This window comes from Pieris napi, chromosome 3 (assembly GCF_905475465.1).
Source record: "Pieris napi chromosome 3, ilPieNapi1.2, whole genome shotgun sequence".
NCBI classification, from domain to species: Eukaryota; Metazoa; Arthropoda; class Insecta; order Lepidoptera; family Pieridae; genus Pieris; species Pieris napi.
The window spans coordinates 1,887,817-1,904,078 of NC_062236.1; the positions used below are offsets into that span (position 1 = coordinate 1,887,817).

The window sequence follows — 16,262 nt, forward strand, 5'->3', positions numbered from 1 at the left end:
ACTCTAAAATGCCTGTCCAGAAAAAGGCCTCCTCCAACTTCCATCTGTGCCATCGTCATCCAATTTCTTCCAGCTACCCTTTCGATCCCGTCGGCGCATAGTTCTATTGTTCTGCCCTTGTTCCTTGTTCTTTTAGGACCAGTCCATTCGGTTACTGTTGTAGACCATCTGTCATCTGTATGGCTGCGTGCCCTTCCCATCTCCATTTAAGTTTTAGGTGTAAAACTTTAGTGTTTCTTTATTAAGCCAATCATACGATTTTAGAGATTAGTATAGTGTGAATAATTTAAGATTGGAAAGCAGAGCAGTACTAGTGATAAGGCAACTCGCGACACAAAAGGGCCCTACCAACGAATTCCTTATATAAAGCCTTATTTTATTTCCATCTCAAATGTTATTAGTAGTATTGTTAGTATTAACTTATAGCTACGTAAAATGTTAATCGCCCGATATGGACCCCTCTTGTGTAAAGGCCTCATCCAACCTTTACTAGGTGGCTCTCTAAGCCAATAGTCTGCCAGTTTTTTCCTGCTATTTCTATAAAGTCATCAGCTCACCGTCTTTTTGGCCTGCCCACTCTTCTTTTGGTTGTTTGGTCCATTCCATTGTGTTTTAATGCTAATTGTTGTCCATGTTAATGACCAGCCGATTGAGATTATAATTTCAAAGCTTGCATTAGATTATTATTATAACTAATCGTTATTTAATATAATGTTTAATGTTTAAAGAACTTTATTTATCATTACAAAAAAAATGTATTTTATTTACATGAGAAACTTAATATGTATATACGAACGAGATACACGTTGCCACCAGCCGTCCCAATTTTAGTCTACTATGTTTATTCTGATATGTAAATTTAATGATGAAGAAACCGTATATAACTGGAGATTAAATTTTTTTCTAACAGCTACTACACCCTAATGATCTGGTTCCCGGAGTTGTTCAATCGTTACGAAGAATTCGAGCATCGTTTCCCCAACACCTCTGCGTCTGTGTGTCAAGTTGCTGGAGTTGTCGTCAACGACGATTCCACCGATCCCTTCGACTGCGAGAAGATCATCGATCAGAACGTGTACATGCACACATTGATCGTCGGTCTGGCCTGCATTCCCACGTCTTTGTGGCTTCCACTCTGCGTACACAAGCTTGGCGCCAAGTTCTTCTTGAGTAAGTATATCAGTATACTCTGATTTAATTCAGTAGAATTCTGACAGCTATCACTTTTTGACATGTGATTACAAACCGTTTTGGCCGGGAACATTTTTCAATTTCAATACGAGTCTGAACATCGGAATGTATAGAACATTTTATTTGCTAGTGAATGTATCCATTTTATTAAGTGCGGTCCACATTAAAAGTGGTTTTGCGGCGATTGATAATTACGTCCCTTTTCATCAAAAACAGTAAAAAACGCGCAAGTATATTTTTTTTAAAAGGTTTACTAAACCTGGAATTAGAAGGCAGTGAAGTGCCAGATAAAGAATAAAAGTAATTCAAGTTAATTCTATTTATTGTTCGTGATATTGAAATATTTTTTATTTTTGTATTAGGTCACTTGACTAAGTAAATATTTAGTAAAACCTTTTTGTAAAACATAAAAAATACGAAGCATTTTATTTTTATTTCCCTCAAATGGTTCAAATTTAAGAAATTTGTCAAGTTTATCAAATCAGAATTCTACGGTATGAAAAATCAGAGTTTAGAGTGGTTTTACAATTCTATATTACTGGACAGTTGCATACGAAACTGTTGAACATGTGAAGCTATACTACAGACAAAAGTTTATTCATATATAATTCATAATAATTTCTTCTGGAATATTCCTAAAACTAAAATATATTTATAATATTCTAAAATTCATCCTATTTTTATTAATTTTAAAAATTATTCTTAATTAATGATAATTTTTTCCAGTCTTCTCGCTGAGTTGCGCTGGTGCCGTCACAGTTGGTCTCCTCTTCATCGAGAACTCAACTCAAAACTTGGTGTTGTCCTGTATCTTTGAAGCCCTCACCTCGCTCGCTATCAGTCTTGTGTTCTGTGTGCTGGTAGATCTATTCCCTACAAACCTCAGGTCAGTTTTAGTGTAAGAAATCGGTAGGAAATCGAACTAAAATTCTTATTGAGGCGGCATAAGAATTGTAATTAACATATTTTTTTTAATTCTATTCAGTCGCACTTTTCAATTCTGTTTCTTTCAAAGTCCTGGTAGTGGCACCTGGTAGTTGGCGGCATTATCATCGCACAATTCACTTAAGAAACTTAATTGATAGGTTTTAGGAAGAAATCACTAGGAAATTGGTACAATTGTTACAAACGAAACAATAACTTTTCAAAATAGTATTGTCTTTGATTGACATAACCTTTACACATTTAAAGAAAAAACTTTTTAACCGGATTAAAGTTATGTATTATTATAAATTTACAATTATTTAACTCTCTAACTATGTCAAAATGACATCCAACACCTTTTGTCTTCAGTCACCGTGACCACGCACGCTGTAAAGCACGCGAAACGTCGGATAAATTTAAAATTATGTTAAATAATTGTAAATTTATAATAATACATAACTTTAATCCGGTTAAAAAGTTTTTTCTTTAAGCTTTACAAAACATAATGAAAACCTAGAATTCTTATTCCAAATAATTTTAATAAAGATTTTCTATATGAATTTACTGAGATTCTTACGCTTGATGCTTGCTGCACAGAGATTTTATATTGGGTTCCAATTTGGTTAGCTTCAGTCTCAAGTCACTACGTTGTGTTATATCCAGCTGATTTCGATTGCCCCCTTAACTATCAAATGCCCTCTGAGGGGCGTGGGGCCCACGTTAGGAAACACTGAGTTAAAGCATTTCATATGAGTCAATAGGTATTTACCTAAGGATTATAATTAGTGGAATAATTTTATAAGTTAGGGAGCGTTCAAGTATTACGTAACGAATTTTGGGGGGGGTCCTTTTGTAAAACGTTACGCGATGCGGGGCGGGAATTGAATTACGCGTTATTGTTAATCTTATTTTCGACTTTCCAGTACTTTACACCACATAACGGTAACTTTTAGGTATAAAGAGTCACTGGGTGGTCACGAAACGTTTTACGTTACGGCGCGTTAGAGGGGGGGGGGGGGGTAATAATGTCCAAAAATTGCGTGACGTAATACTTGAACGCTCCCTTACTACTGCAAAAGTGACTAAAAATACTTAGACTTCTGGCACTTCGTTGAATTTGCAAGTGGTCTTTTATTTGGGATCGTTTGCTGCCTGCCCCAGTAACAATTTTTCACGCACTTGTCAGACATTAGCAGAATTTATGACAAGATTGGGGATTTCTTTTTAATAACCACTTTACGTATAGTATACCTGACTGACTTAAAAATATTTTAGGGTAATGGCAGCAGCTTTATCACTGACTGCGGGACGAGGTGGAGGTCTCATGGGTAACTTATCGTTCGGATACCTAATCGACATCAATTGTGTTGTGCCTATAGTGGCGTTCGCGGCGTTCTTATTCAGTGAGTATCTTAATGGTTATATAATCATATAGAATTTGCTTTAATATAAACGATATTTTTGGTTGTTTTATCCCAAGTAGAAATATGACAACTTTTTCTTAGAACACAAGAAATTCCTAAAAAACTAATTGTGTAATATTCGAAATTCAAAAAAAATCTGTAATCTGTGAAAGTATCATAATTGCCTGTCAATTTTGGCGCTTTTTTATTATACTATATCTATTTATTTTGGGATTTTATGACCTGGCGTTGTAAATGCCTTTGGGTCAACTCTTAATTTTTATATATCTATCACGCGGGTCCACAGACGTAATATAGTTTAACATTATTTTTTCAGTCGCCGCAGCCCTATGCTTCCTCTTGCCAAAGACGGGACAGGAAGCCCTCGACTAGACGAGTTACAATAGCTAGCTTAGATCAGTGGTACTCAACCTTTCCTCGAATACCTCAGCCTAAAGGCTAAACTGAGGGTTGGTCGTCGCTGAATTCACTTCGCCGTTTTTAGACATTTCGTCAACTTGGTTGAGTATGTCCTTAGATACTTGTACATATTAGAATGTAAATAACGGAATAAGTCATAAAGTCCCGGGATCGGCGCATTCTGTGATTCAGTACAATTTATTGAAATACAGATTATTGTAAGATTGAACAACAGTATTTTAGTGTTGACTTTGTAATATAATGTCCTTAAATTATTACTATATTTATTATTAAAGGTTAATTATTCGCCTATTATTTATAATTGTTTTATTTTCAAACCTTTTAAGTCGCGTAGAAAGCGAGAATGATTTAAAGCGTGGCGATATTTCGTGATGCGAATAAGTACAAGAAAACTTAAAAATACTTTAATACCTGCGGATGTGATATCTGCAGGTGTGTTTCATCGTGCCACAACTGAGCGTTATTTAAGGCAATTTTTGCGCACCAGCACTATATGGAACCAGCTATCTACTTGAAGTATTTCCGAATCGATTCGACTTAGCGTAGTAGAGTAGCGTTCCAATTCCTAAAATTGCATCTAGCCCGTTTACCCTGTTTCATATAAAATAGCTTGAAATTATTTTAACCATCAGTGCTTGGAATTGGAATATTTCATATTATGATGCATTTAATCCGTGTCAACTGAGAGATCAGTAAGTTTCATCAAGATCGGTTTACTAACAGTACTTTTTAAGAACTGGGTTCCATTTCCGGCACGGTACATAATTTTTCTAGTCAATAAGACAGGCATATACTGTATGAGATTCTTAATGACTTAAGGAATACCTTTACTCCTTAATAACCTTCATATTAATATTACTTTAATTATTATAATTATTAATAATGTAAGTTTAAAGAGCGTCAAATATTTTCTTACTACAATTCAGAATTGTTACAGTTTTGTGTTGATAGGGATTATATATACATCTTTTATAATCAAATCAAATAATCCACAGCATTTTTTTAAATATTTTTATTAAACATTACATAATATTAAAATATTACAACAAGCCTGGAAATAATAAGTGCATAAAATAATCTCAGCGTTTTCTGGCATCAGTTGTCGGATTATGGAAAAAACATTGGACAGCAAAACAAACCTGGAGTCGAGTAATTTAGATGATTTAGAGAGTTTGACATTAAATCGAGAGACGTTTCATTTCACACTATACTCTAATATTAAACATACAACTGCCTTGTAGGCTTAGCACGGACAAGACATAATTTAAATATATAGAGGATAAATATTAGGCAGTCGTCCATATTATACATATTTGAGAATAGTATGTTGTTATGTAAAGATCTAATATTTTTTTTTAAATTTGTAGTTGTCTGTGCTAAAGGTATAATATATGTGGCATTGCAATAAGTTTTTGGCATATGGGATTACGTCATGATTTGCATGGACATGAACTTGCCCTTTTAGTAATTGCCTAAAAAATATAATTCCCAATATGAATTTATGATTTGTCAACACTGCAAAAAAATAATTGTAACAAACAAATACCGCTGAATTATTACAACACAATTCATGAATTATTAATTAATACATGTTTTATCAACTAAATGAAATAATAGTAGGCATCACAGAAATAACATTCAGAAGAAAAATACCAACTGAAACATTTCTATTAGTTGATCACTTATAGTATATATTATTACATGTTATTTAACTTACTTTAAATGTGCAGAAATTAATTAATATAATTATACAATAAAAATCTTTAAATATTTCATGCTAAAACTGACAACCACTTTAAATGGTACAGGGCAGAAGTTACTCATATTCATTAAACAACAAATACTTTTCAATTTCAAAATATTTTAAGTAAACAAAATCTTTAATTATAAAAATAAACAATAAAATTTTAGCGACAAAATATTCTTACACTTAAATGAATCTGATAACTCGCAACTGTTACTTAGCATGTGCAGCACTAGGCACTTGTGGTAATCCAAACTCATCAACCGGTACACCATCCTTATTCCTGATGCTGTCAGCACCTGGTTCCTTATCAGGTGCCGCAGGTGCCTTAACCACATCATCCAGGTATGATGTGTCATCGTCAAGGGCTATTTCATCACCTGAAATTTAGGTAGTACATATAGAATTATTTCATATTTGACTCACACTTGCAAAATAAAATTCATGCTTAGAAAATAATTATCAATATAAAATTAGAATAATTTAACCTTATGTAATATTACAAATATTATTTGCTGAAATCTAATTAGGGTGTGTAAGTGGATGTACAAATTAATAATTAATTATAAAAATACCTAAAGCATCCAATTCTGCAGCCAATTCATCATCATCAATCTCCGGCATGCCATATTGCCTACCAAGGGCTTCTTGAACTTCATCTGCTTGTTCTAACATATCTGCCAATTCATCATTAACATCCTGAAAATATAATATGCAAGAGGATAAAAATCAGTGTCAATTTATATATGAATTACATTTGGTAATTAAAAATTTAAAAAAAATGTTGTTTGAAAATGCTTGGTCCCTTGAAATTCGTTATAAAGAGTTTACACTGTATTTAAATTTTAAACTTATAACTCGAATTTCAAAAAGCAGACTCCATAAGGTTGTGGTTAGTAAATTATAATGACGTCTAACTTGGAATTCCCCGAACTAATAGCAATAAAATTCAAAATGAATGTTCCGGTAAGGAGCTTCTTATCTATTATTTTTGTCTTGTACACATGCAATCAAAATTGCTGTAAGTCGTAATTTCAGCAGTTAAATCATATGTATTTTGAAATTCATGTTAAGCTCATTTTTTGTTCCATAAATATAAAATAATCTGTTGTCTATGACTACCAGTATTATTAAAATACAAAAATAGATTTGATAAAATAGTAAGATTCATTTTGGTGGGAAAAAATTATATTCTACTATAATTTACTGCTCTCAAAAATTACTACTGCATCTGTAAAGGTGACATTTAGAAACAAGACTTATAAAACATTGTGTCCCATTTATGAATTTTGTCAGGCAATAATTAAGAGTCTGTATCAAGATTATAATATCAAGAACATTATATCAAGATTACGAGACAAGGTTTTAAGTGGAGTAGGATAAAAACTTAACTAAATAACCAACTTACATCAATAGAATCAATATTGATCTTCTTAAACTCCTTCTTCATAGACTGCACACCATCTTTCATAGCTGTAATGGTTGTATGTGTATCCTTCAATGTCTGTGTTGTATAATTTGCCTGCTCCATATTAAATGATTGTGCTCTTAAATTTTCTATTTGTTGTTCATACCTATATAATAGTGAACAATTTTTTAACCATAACTATATAGCTCTTAAATTATTTATGTCCATTTCAAATATATACACCTTAACTCAATGCAATATAGATCCCATGACACTCACAAGAATCAAAGAAATAATAAATAACTTTCAATAGTGGTTACATATAATTTATGATTACATTTATAAATTTAAAAAAATGCTTATGTACATACATTTTTTTTTGCTTCAAAACTCTCATTGCTTTTTGTTTGACAGAGTTTTTCGCAGGCCCTTCTCTCATTTTTGCCATTTGGTCTTTATATTTTCTCAATTCTGCATCTAATTTATTAACTTTCTGTTCAATGCCATCTGCTCTGGTATCAACCTGCAGATTTATTAAATATTGTGTGTAATTAATAAGAATGTATTAAATGTATTTACTGTATTGTATGAATCATACAAAGCCATGAAGATAGTAGGTACTTACAGTACTGATGCAATCCGTTAAGCTGGGACCTGGAGCTTTAGGTTTTCCTCTACCGAATATTCTATTCATCTTTAGCAAATATTTTCTTTACTCTCGATGAAAACAAGTATTTAATGTTTACAAATAAAATATGTCTCTAAATGATTCAGATTTTTTCTTTTTTTTTTGTATTTAACAAATTGAAATTACACATCAAAATATAATTTGAAAATTTACATTGTTGTTCACAGATAACAGATAACTTCATAAAGATAGTTCACACAGACACAGTAGAGCTTCAAAGATAGTTTGCATATTTTGATTGATATATTTATTAAAGTTCACTACAGTCTACAGCATACTATATAATGTTACATCTACAGTAAGCTTTCTTTTCTAAAATGTGTTTTTTATAGAGTTTAGGTTTTTGTCACCTTGAACTATATAGTAGTTCAAGGTCTTTTAGTATTTTTTTTATATAGAGCAAGGAGTAAACCCGCAGGAGGCAGCCTGATGTTAAGTAATACCGCCCATGGATATTCTCACTGCCAGAAGGCTCGCAAATGAGTTGGCGGTCATATAAGAATTGGTACGCTCTTTTCTTAAAGGACCCTATTTCCAATAATTAGTTCGGAAATAATTCAAGGGGTAGCTGGTTCCACATAATGGTGGTGAGCGTTTTATACATAGACATACATACATACATTTTATGCAAGCGATGGCCCGGAGTGAAGTACCGTCTTGCCTTTCACATGACTGCAAAACTGAATTACGTTCGCTAATACATGGCCATGTTTGTTTGGGCTTTAAGAAGAGTATATTCAAAGAGACTTTTCTTCTAAAATTTAAATTGGAGTAGATTTAGTCAACCTCAGTTGGAGACTCCACGTAGCAGAGCTACTTAGCAACTTCAGACACAAGTTTTTTTCCGGTTCTGTTTTGTTCAATAAAAATAACTATCTACTATAATAAAAATAAGGGGTTAATCGTCGAGGGGTGAAAATTAACGGTTGTATGTAATTAATCCAAAAATATATTTTTTTTGGGGTGGACATCCCTTATCACTTAGGGTTTGAAAGATAGATAGTAGCTGATTCTCAGACTTACTGAATATGCATAAAAAATTTCTTAAGAATCGGTTGAGCCGTTTCGGAGGAGTATGGGAACGATCACTGTGACACGAGAATTGTATATATTAGACGACAATTTTATATATTTGACTAAGAAATAAAAACAATTATTTTTCAATATCTGTATTTATTTTCTTCAAATACATTTTTACGATAACCATAGAGTAACGAATGATAATTCATAATTGTATCGATAATAATGTTTCATCGATCATTCGATGATTGCTGCCAAATTTTATTTGCAAGATTCGCGCATTTTGTGGGGCTTATCAAATATCAAATAAAGGTTAAACTTTTATCACGTTTAAGTTTCAATTTATATTATATTAAAATCTGTCTAACAAGTATAAAACAAAATCACGAGCTTGGTTAATAAGTCAATATAACTTAATGTTATTGTGATATTAAATATTTCAACATCGAAGGGTAAAAATGAGATTCTAATAAATTATAAATTTATTCATCATCATAAATAATTATTAATATTACCTCATATACTCTGACATATTAATATATTCTATGATGACCTTATGATCGAATTTTTAAAGGTAACACAATATTCGCAGTGTGATATAAAAAAAATTTGCCAAATTTTATCATATAATTTATTAGATCAAAAAATTAAGCTAATTAATGTACAAAAGAATGACTGCCAACGGAATAGCTAATAAGGTATGTAAAACATGAGTATTATTAAATACTTAAATTTGTATAAACTAAGAGCTTTATATGTGATTTCTAAATACACTTACCATAGTATTTTTAGATGTTTGGAGATGCATTTAATGGTGACACTTTATTCTTTACTGAATCACAAAGCTTTTTATTGTTGCCATTTGTATTTTTTGTTTTTGCAGAAATTACCCTGCAATACAATATGTAATGTCATCAAATGTTGGCAATGGGATATATCTCCATTTATTGAGAATGTAAAACAGAACAGCACCAAGTATGCAGTTGTCATTTTGAATCGTCCCTTAACTCAAAAACAGGACTTTGTCAAGAGTTTGTGGAATAATGGTAAGTTGATAGATGCCAAATGTTAGGAAAAACAAGCAAGTTATAACACAAATATTATATACACTAAGGGAAAATGCATTAGTAAATTATCTATAGAAATTTGCTATACTTGAGAGGAAAAATAATTATTTAGAAGATGTGTGTATGTAAGGCATACTTAAGCTTCTTCATTACCATGTTAAGATAACATACCCTTATTTAAGCAATATTTTTGGATTACATTTATTAAATATATCAATCATTAACAGGTTATACTAATACTGCACTATATATTTTAATGATTCAGAGTCGAGACTTAACACTAAGTTTGACTCAGAATCAAATAATTGTTTCGGCCAAAGTTTAAGTTTACAACTAATGGTGCATTTGTGCTTAGTTTTGACTCATAATTTGACCTCTAAAGCCAAGATCAAGATTTATAATTGTTACATTTAATACATATTTATGAATTTTGTTTCAGCCACAGTCAGAGTGACGGTAGATGGTGGGACAACTCATTGGAACAATTTCTATAAAAGCCTTGCAAATGAAGACAAAAAGAATATCAGGTTGCCTGATCTAATAACTGGTGATTTTGATTCTATCACCCAAGACGTTCTACAGGAGTTTAAAAAGAAAGGTTGTAAGGTGAACTTGACATAAATAAATAAATTTATAAATATATATATTTATTTAAATATATAAATAAATATATATATATTTAAATATATTTAATTAGATGAACAGTTCTTGTTACTATATTATACAAAAATTTCATATAAATAAAATCATAATATCCTTATATTAAAAACCAAAAGTTTCTTCAGACACTATCCAGGAACTGGAAGTGAAAATCAGGAGAGAAATTTTGCTCATATGGGAATATAACACTATTAAAATATTGCCTTTATTGCGTGTGCTGCAAAAACAGTTAAAATTATGCAAATCTCAATTATAATTTATACAATTTTTATTTAAGTTAAACTATACACTATATAATAAAATGATTAATATTATTACTTAAGTGCTCTGTCATTCTGTCTAATTGTGTTTAAGATATGTAAAGAGACAATAGAGTATTGTAGTTACAACTGAGCGATTAGACTTCATTCATTAGCTAATAAGTTTAGAATGTTAATATTTATTTTTAATAGACTAAATAAACATGTAATTTTTTTGTTTTTATAATAGAAGTATACCAGATGAATAAACATTAATATCGTTTACAGGCTGTGCACACACCTGACCAAAACCACACAGACTTTACGAAGGCCCTAATAGAATTGAATAATTATAATGAACAGCATAAAACAGAGGTAAGGTAATTGAAATACATATATTATCTATTTATAGGAAATTTGGTTTTCTACTTGATAGTGATCTAGTTACTTATGTCTATAGTCTGTGTTGCAAAATTTGACAATTGTCGCTGGTTTTGATTTGCTATTTGCCCCTATAATACAAATACTGACTTCAATCAACTACAAAAGAATCAATTAGGTGCAAAGGGTTAATACTGAAGTTAGGATAGGATTGCTATTGTTATATCATATGTTTAGTTCACATGGTTAATAAATAGCCTCTTGTAATGTGAAACCAAGAATAAATTGAACTTCCAGATCCCTCACTCCGTAACTTCCATACAGTGATCCCGATCCCAATAATGAGGTTTTGTTCTGCTCCACCGATATTGATAGAATTACATCGAGTAACAGCAGTACAAAGCAGCCTCATTCTTCCCAGTTTTTGTTAAAAAAAACTATTTAGTCTGAGCTTCTGATTTCTGTATCTGCTGCGTGATCATTTATTTTTCTTAATAAGCAAGGATTCTGGGTAGATTCTTAAACTAAGTACGACTTTCGTATGTCAAAAACATATTTTTTTTAATTTATTTGCTCAACATTACTCAACATAACTCAACAAAAACAACAGTATTCCTACAGCTCACTTCCTATTTATTACTCACTAAAAAATATCCAAAAAATTACATTGTACACAAAAGCCAAAAACGTAATACACATTCAAACAAAGCACAGTTTTACCTATTTCTACAAAAAATATAACAAAGTAAATATTTATAATAAATTCTAAGTTCTGAATAAATACTCTTAAACAGACTAACTTGAATCTTATTCATTGATCATTATAATATATATTTAATATAAAGGAAGAATAACAAAGCCATTATTAATAAAAGATACCATATTGCCATACGAGAGAGAGCTTGTGCTAAGTCTCGACTCTGAATCTTAACTTTACAGACAAACCCGACAAGAGCATTACGGGTATATAACTAGGTGCTTCTTCTTAAATCTTAAGATGTTGGATGTTTCAGTTGGATCACATAGTAACATTAGGCCAGAACTCGGGCCGCATAGACCAAATTCTCGGCAACATTCAGACACTTTTTCTGGTCAGAGAAATGCACATACTGCCGCCTAAAACAAATGTGTATATCATGTCTGATGATACGGTATCCTGGCTTCTTTCGCCTGGCGACCATGTTATTTTTGTGCCAGAGGAGACCAGGACGTTTAAACGGTCGTGGTGCTCTTTGGTGCCTGTTGGAGAAAGTTGTGACGCGGTTACAACTAGTGGACTTAAGTGGAACTTGAGTAAGTTTACGAATTTATATACAAATTATTTTATTGTGATAAAATATTTACCGAAGGAGCCTATAACAATATGACCATTAGATTTTCATCAATTATCGCGTGTGAAACAAGTGGCAAACGGTCAGGAGGCTCACCTGATGTTAAGTGATACCGCAAGTGCGTTGCCGGCCTTCTAAGAAATGGTACGCTCCTCTTCTGATATTAAGTGATACCGCCGTCCATGGATACTCTCAATACCAGAGGGCTCGCGAGAGTGTTGTAAGAATTGGTACGCTCTTTTCTTGAAGGACTCTAAGTCGTATTGGTTCGGAAATATCTCGATTGACACCTGGTTTTACTAAGCGGTGGTGCCCAGCAAAGAATACCATAGATTTGGGCCTTGGAATACAGTTGTTTGAAAATAACATAACATTAATATTTACGTTATAATTTACGTAAACATTTTTTTTAGATAATCAGCCATTAAAATTTGGCTCCCTCGTGAGTACGTCGAACACATTTGATCGATCGGAAGTTGTTAAAATAAAATGTAGTCACACTCTACTGTGGTCAATGAGAGTGCCAAGTTTAACTGAAAAGCAACGTAAGAAACAAATTTATTAATTGAAGTAATACTTCTTTTGGCGCATTAGGGAAAAATTATAAGAGTATAAGTTTTACCATGCGCGGGCACACCGTCACAAAAACCCGACACCCTGAAGTTAGCTATAGTCAACATTTTAGTTTTTTCTGTTGGCGTGTCGTTTTTTCTACAAACGTAGAATAAAATTTTTGAAAAGATTACGTCGAAAAAGTATAACTTCTAACGCATGTTTTTTAATAATATATAAAGCCTTTTTATTTCTATTGAGTTAAGTTTGGTTACAATTAGAAATTTAACTTTTTTGTTAGTATTATTTATTTGGGAGTTTGAAGTAACAGGAATTTATTCGACCAAAGAGTATAATATCTTAACCAGGGATGACATTCAGAAACAATACTTAGCGCTGTCTGTCTTCCGTTGGTCAAATTGATTTTGCCTTAGGGGAGTCATAAATCGCGTTTCGGTTCTAAATCTTATCTTAAGTATGGAACTATAAAAACTACAAACTCGTTTATTTATTCTAATAATGTTGAAAAAACACGACGCATTGCTATTAAAAAAAATAAGGCGTTAATTTTTAACATAGAAATGAAAAAAATATAAGTTCTTTTTCAGTTCTATCGCAAACATTTATAATTTTTATTTTCAGGTTAAAGCTGTTTACAAATAATACTTAAGCCAAATAATGGAAATGGGTTTCATAGCGTTAGCTATATATAATAAATTCAATCAGGCAATCAAATCAATCGACATCCTTATAAGTGTTATCACTTCATATTACACCCTTAAATGTAAACTTTTCAACATTAAAAGACTCCAGCGTTATTTAATTTTTTTTATTTAAGGGTACTTAGCAGAAGACAACGCATTCTGCATACGACTTACAAATTAGTTACGGGTGCCTTAGCAATCGCTAGCCACTAGGGTTCTTAAAAAATAAAAAATCCCTAGGTTATATGTCAAAAAATTCGATAATGTACAAGCCAGCTTGAGGAATTTATTCAAAAAAACGTAGTACAATGTTTTAGTTGAAAAGTTTAATATTCTTGACGCTTGTTCATTATTCGACGGCGGGCTTGCGTACCACACTTGACAAATGCCTTGCGATTCTGTAACTCACTTTTCAAACTCTCACAGCGTTTTTCACAGCGGCGGTCGCACTCAAATCAGTCGTAAAGCAGTCATAGAGTTACAGAATCGCAAGGCTGGTAATAATTTTAAGTTCAGGGAGAAAACAAAAGACCGTGCGTTCGATTGTGATTGGTTTATAATTTCCGGATTGTGACTTTAATTAAATGAAATTCTTTGATTATGTATGAGGACCAAAAAGTGGTTTTGATAGAATTTCGTGTAGTCAATAAGTCATGTTCTTCAGTACGTAAACGATAAAAATTAGGATGACAGTTTAATTGATGACGTAACAAATATGTGTAACCCGACTGGTATAACTTGAGTCGAGAAACATGTGTCAAGTCGCAAGCTAGTTTCGTAATAATAATGCTAATGCTGTATTTTTTTATTTAGCCTTAATTTGTTTCGTAATGTTTGTGTTTGTTAGATGCTCAAAACTACACGTACTTAGAAAGCACCTACAATATTTTATAAAGTTTATATTTTAGTATGTTGGGATTATTTTATTACTGTAAAAATTGAATTAATTCTAGGACATTATACATGGTTGTTCATTAGTTTTAATTTTAAAATAAATGTTTAAATAAGTGAAGTGTTTAATTCCTGTCTCAACGTTGGTCCCGCGCCCCACAAGGGGGCAATTTGATTGTTAAGGGGGGCTATTCGTAAATTTATTTAAATTATTTGGAATTAGAATTTAGATTTTTAATTATAATATGTTTTCGTTAACTGAATATCGTTAACAATTTCCTAAAAGCTTCCTAAAAAAGTTATGTATGTTGAATATTGTGTCAAAAGAAGTTTAGTAAGGGCATGGTAAAAACAATTTATTAATAAAAAGGATGCTAATTATTGCTTTTAATAGGCTATTTGACAAACTTTTTAAAAACCATTTAAAATCTATTATTACATTACACAAATGTACATACACTATATTTCTATCGGAAACAGTTTGCCTATATTAAACTGCCAAGTATTAGAACAGGCGAGAGCAGTGTAGACCTAGTGGCTTTAGCGTGCGACTTTCATCCCTGAGGTCAAAGGTTCGAACCCCGGCTATGCACCAATGTACTTTCTTTCTATGTACGCATTTAACATTCGCTCGAACGGTGAAGGAAAACATCGTGTGGAAACCGACATGTCTTAGACCCAAAAAGTCGACGGCGTGTGTCAGGTACTGGAGGCTGATCACCTACTTACCTATTAGATTTAAAAATGATCCTGAAACAGATACAGGCCCAGACCTAAAAAGGTTGTAGCGCTATTGATTTATTTATTTTATTACGAAAGGCGAAGACATTAATTACAAGCATGCTGTGTTATAAGACTAATCTGTGACCGTTTTGATACGTGACTGACTGATAAATAAAAAAAAAATATTTTTGAGAATGAATTTTTTGGTGAGATAACTTTAGTCCATAACGGTTTTATAGACATACTAGCTGACCGGGCAAACGTCGTTTTGCCATGTATATCATTTATAATAAAAAAATAGGGGTTGATTGTAGAGGGGTGAAAGTTAGGGGTTGTAGGTATGTATTTTTGTATGTTGTATCATAAAAAAATAGAAATTAAAAATTTTGTCTAAAAAAAAAAAAATTAAGGGGTGGACTACCCCTAACATTTAGGGGGATGAAAAATAGATGTTGGCCGATTCTCATAGATACTGGATAAGCACAAAAAATTTCATCAAAATCGGTCAAGCCGTTTCGGAGGAGTATGGCAACGAAAACTGTGACACGAGAATTTTATATATTAGACATATTGTATACTTTCATAATAGTCTAATTTCGTCTTCAAACCCACTTATTTGTCTTATTTATTATTCGATCAGCTACTTATCTAAAAACCTATAAAATCATAAAAAAGGCGCTGGTTATTTCCAAAGAAAACATTGTTGCTACATTAATAATATTCTTATAATTATGAATCAACTAGCTGATTTTTATGATACATAAAACTATATTTACTCTTAAAAATATAAATTAATTTCCATACAATTACTAATTAATCGTGAAGTATACGTAGCGAGGTCGCATTGAACAGTGATGCCAACCGCACGGCAGATCACGAGATTCGCTAGATCTTC

General features: G+C 32.0%; 3 protein-coding genes across 6 annotated transcripts in view; 2 read left to right on the forward strand and 1 right to left on the reverse strand.

Annotated features, from left to right (window-relative positions):
- The window catches only part of LOC125063749 (synaptic vesicle glycoprotein 2B-like), a 31,677-nt gene extending 27,424 nt beyond the window's left edge, over positions 1-4,253 (forward strand). For all 3 annotated transcript variants that reach the window (XM_047670349.1, XM_047670351.1, XM_047670350.1), the window contains 4 exons: positions 911-1,170; positions 1,918-2,077; positions 3,391-3,518; positions 3,856-4,253. In XM_047670349.1, the coding sequence (XP_047526305.1) occupies positions 911-1,170; positions 1,918-2,077; positions 3,391-3,518; positions 3,856-3,911 (604 nt within the window). In that variant the 3' untranslated portion in view covers positions 3,912-4,253. The remainder of the gene's footprint in view (positions 1-910; positions 1,171-1,917; positions 2,078-3,390; positions 3,519-3,855) is intronic.
- Positions 4,254-4,949: 696 nt separating this feature from the next.
- LOC125063695 (charged multivesicular body protein 5) lies at positions 4,950-7,906 on the reverse strand. Its single transcript, XM_047670270.1, has 5 exons — positions 7,737-7,906; positions 7,483-7,634; positions 7,112-7,277; positions 6,279-6,402; positions 4,950-6,083 (listed from the first exon to the last, which is right to left on the reverse strand). Exons 1-5 carry the CDS (start codon positions 7,803-7,805, stop codon positions 5,917-5,919), a joined length of 678 nt encoding a protein of 225 aa, XP_047526226.1. The 5' UTR covers positions 7,806-7,906; the 3' UTR covers positions 4,950-5,916.
- A 1,394-nt stretch (positions 7,907-9,300) lies between these two features.
- On the forward strand, positions 9,301-14,018 carry LOC125063731 (thiamin pyrophosphokinase 1). Of its 2 annotated transcripts, none has more exons than XM_047670313.1 (7): positions 9,301-9,517; positions 9,703-9,865; positions 10,326-10,484; positions 11,075-11,160; positions 12,180-12,459; positions 12,911-13,042; positions 13,692-14,018. In XM_047670313.1, exons 1-7 carry the CDS (start codon positions 9,479-9,481, stop codon positions 13,694-13,696), a joined length of 864 nt encoding a protein of 287 aa, XP_047526269.1. In that variant the 5' UTR covers positions 9,301-9,478; the 3' UTR covers positions 13,697-14,018. The 2 variants fall into 2 exon arrangements, with proteins under 2 accessions (XP_047526269.1, XP_047526268.1); XM_047670312.1 differs by having other exon boundaries at positions 9,304-9,517; positions 10,326-10,492; positions 11,074-11,160.
- The last annotated feature ends 2,244 nt before the right edge of the window (positions 14,019-16,262 follow it).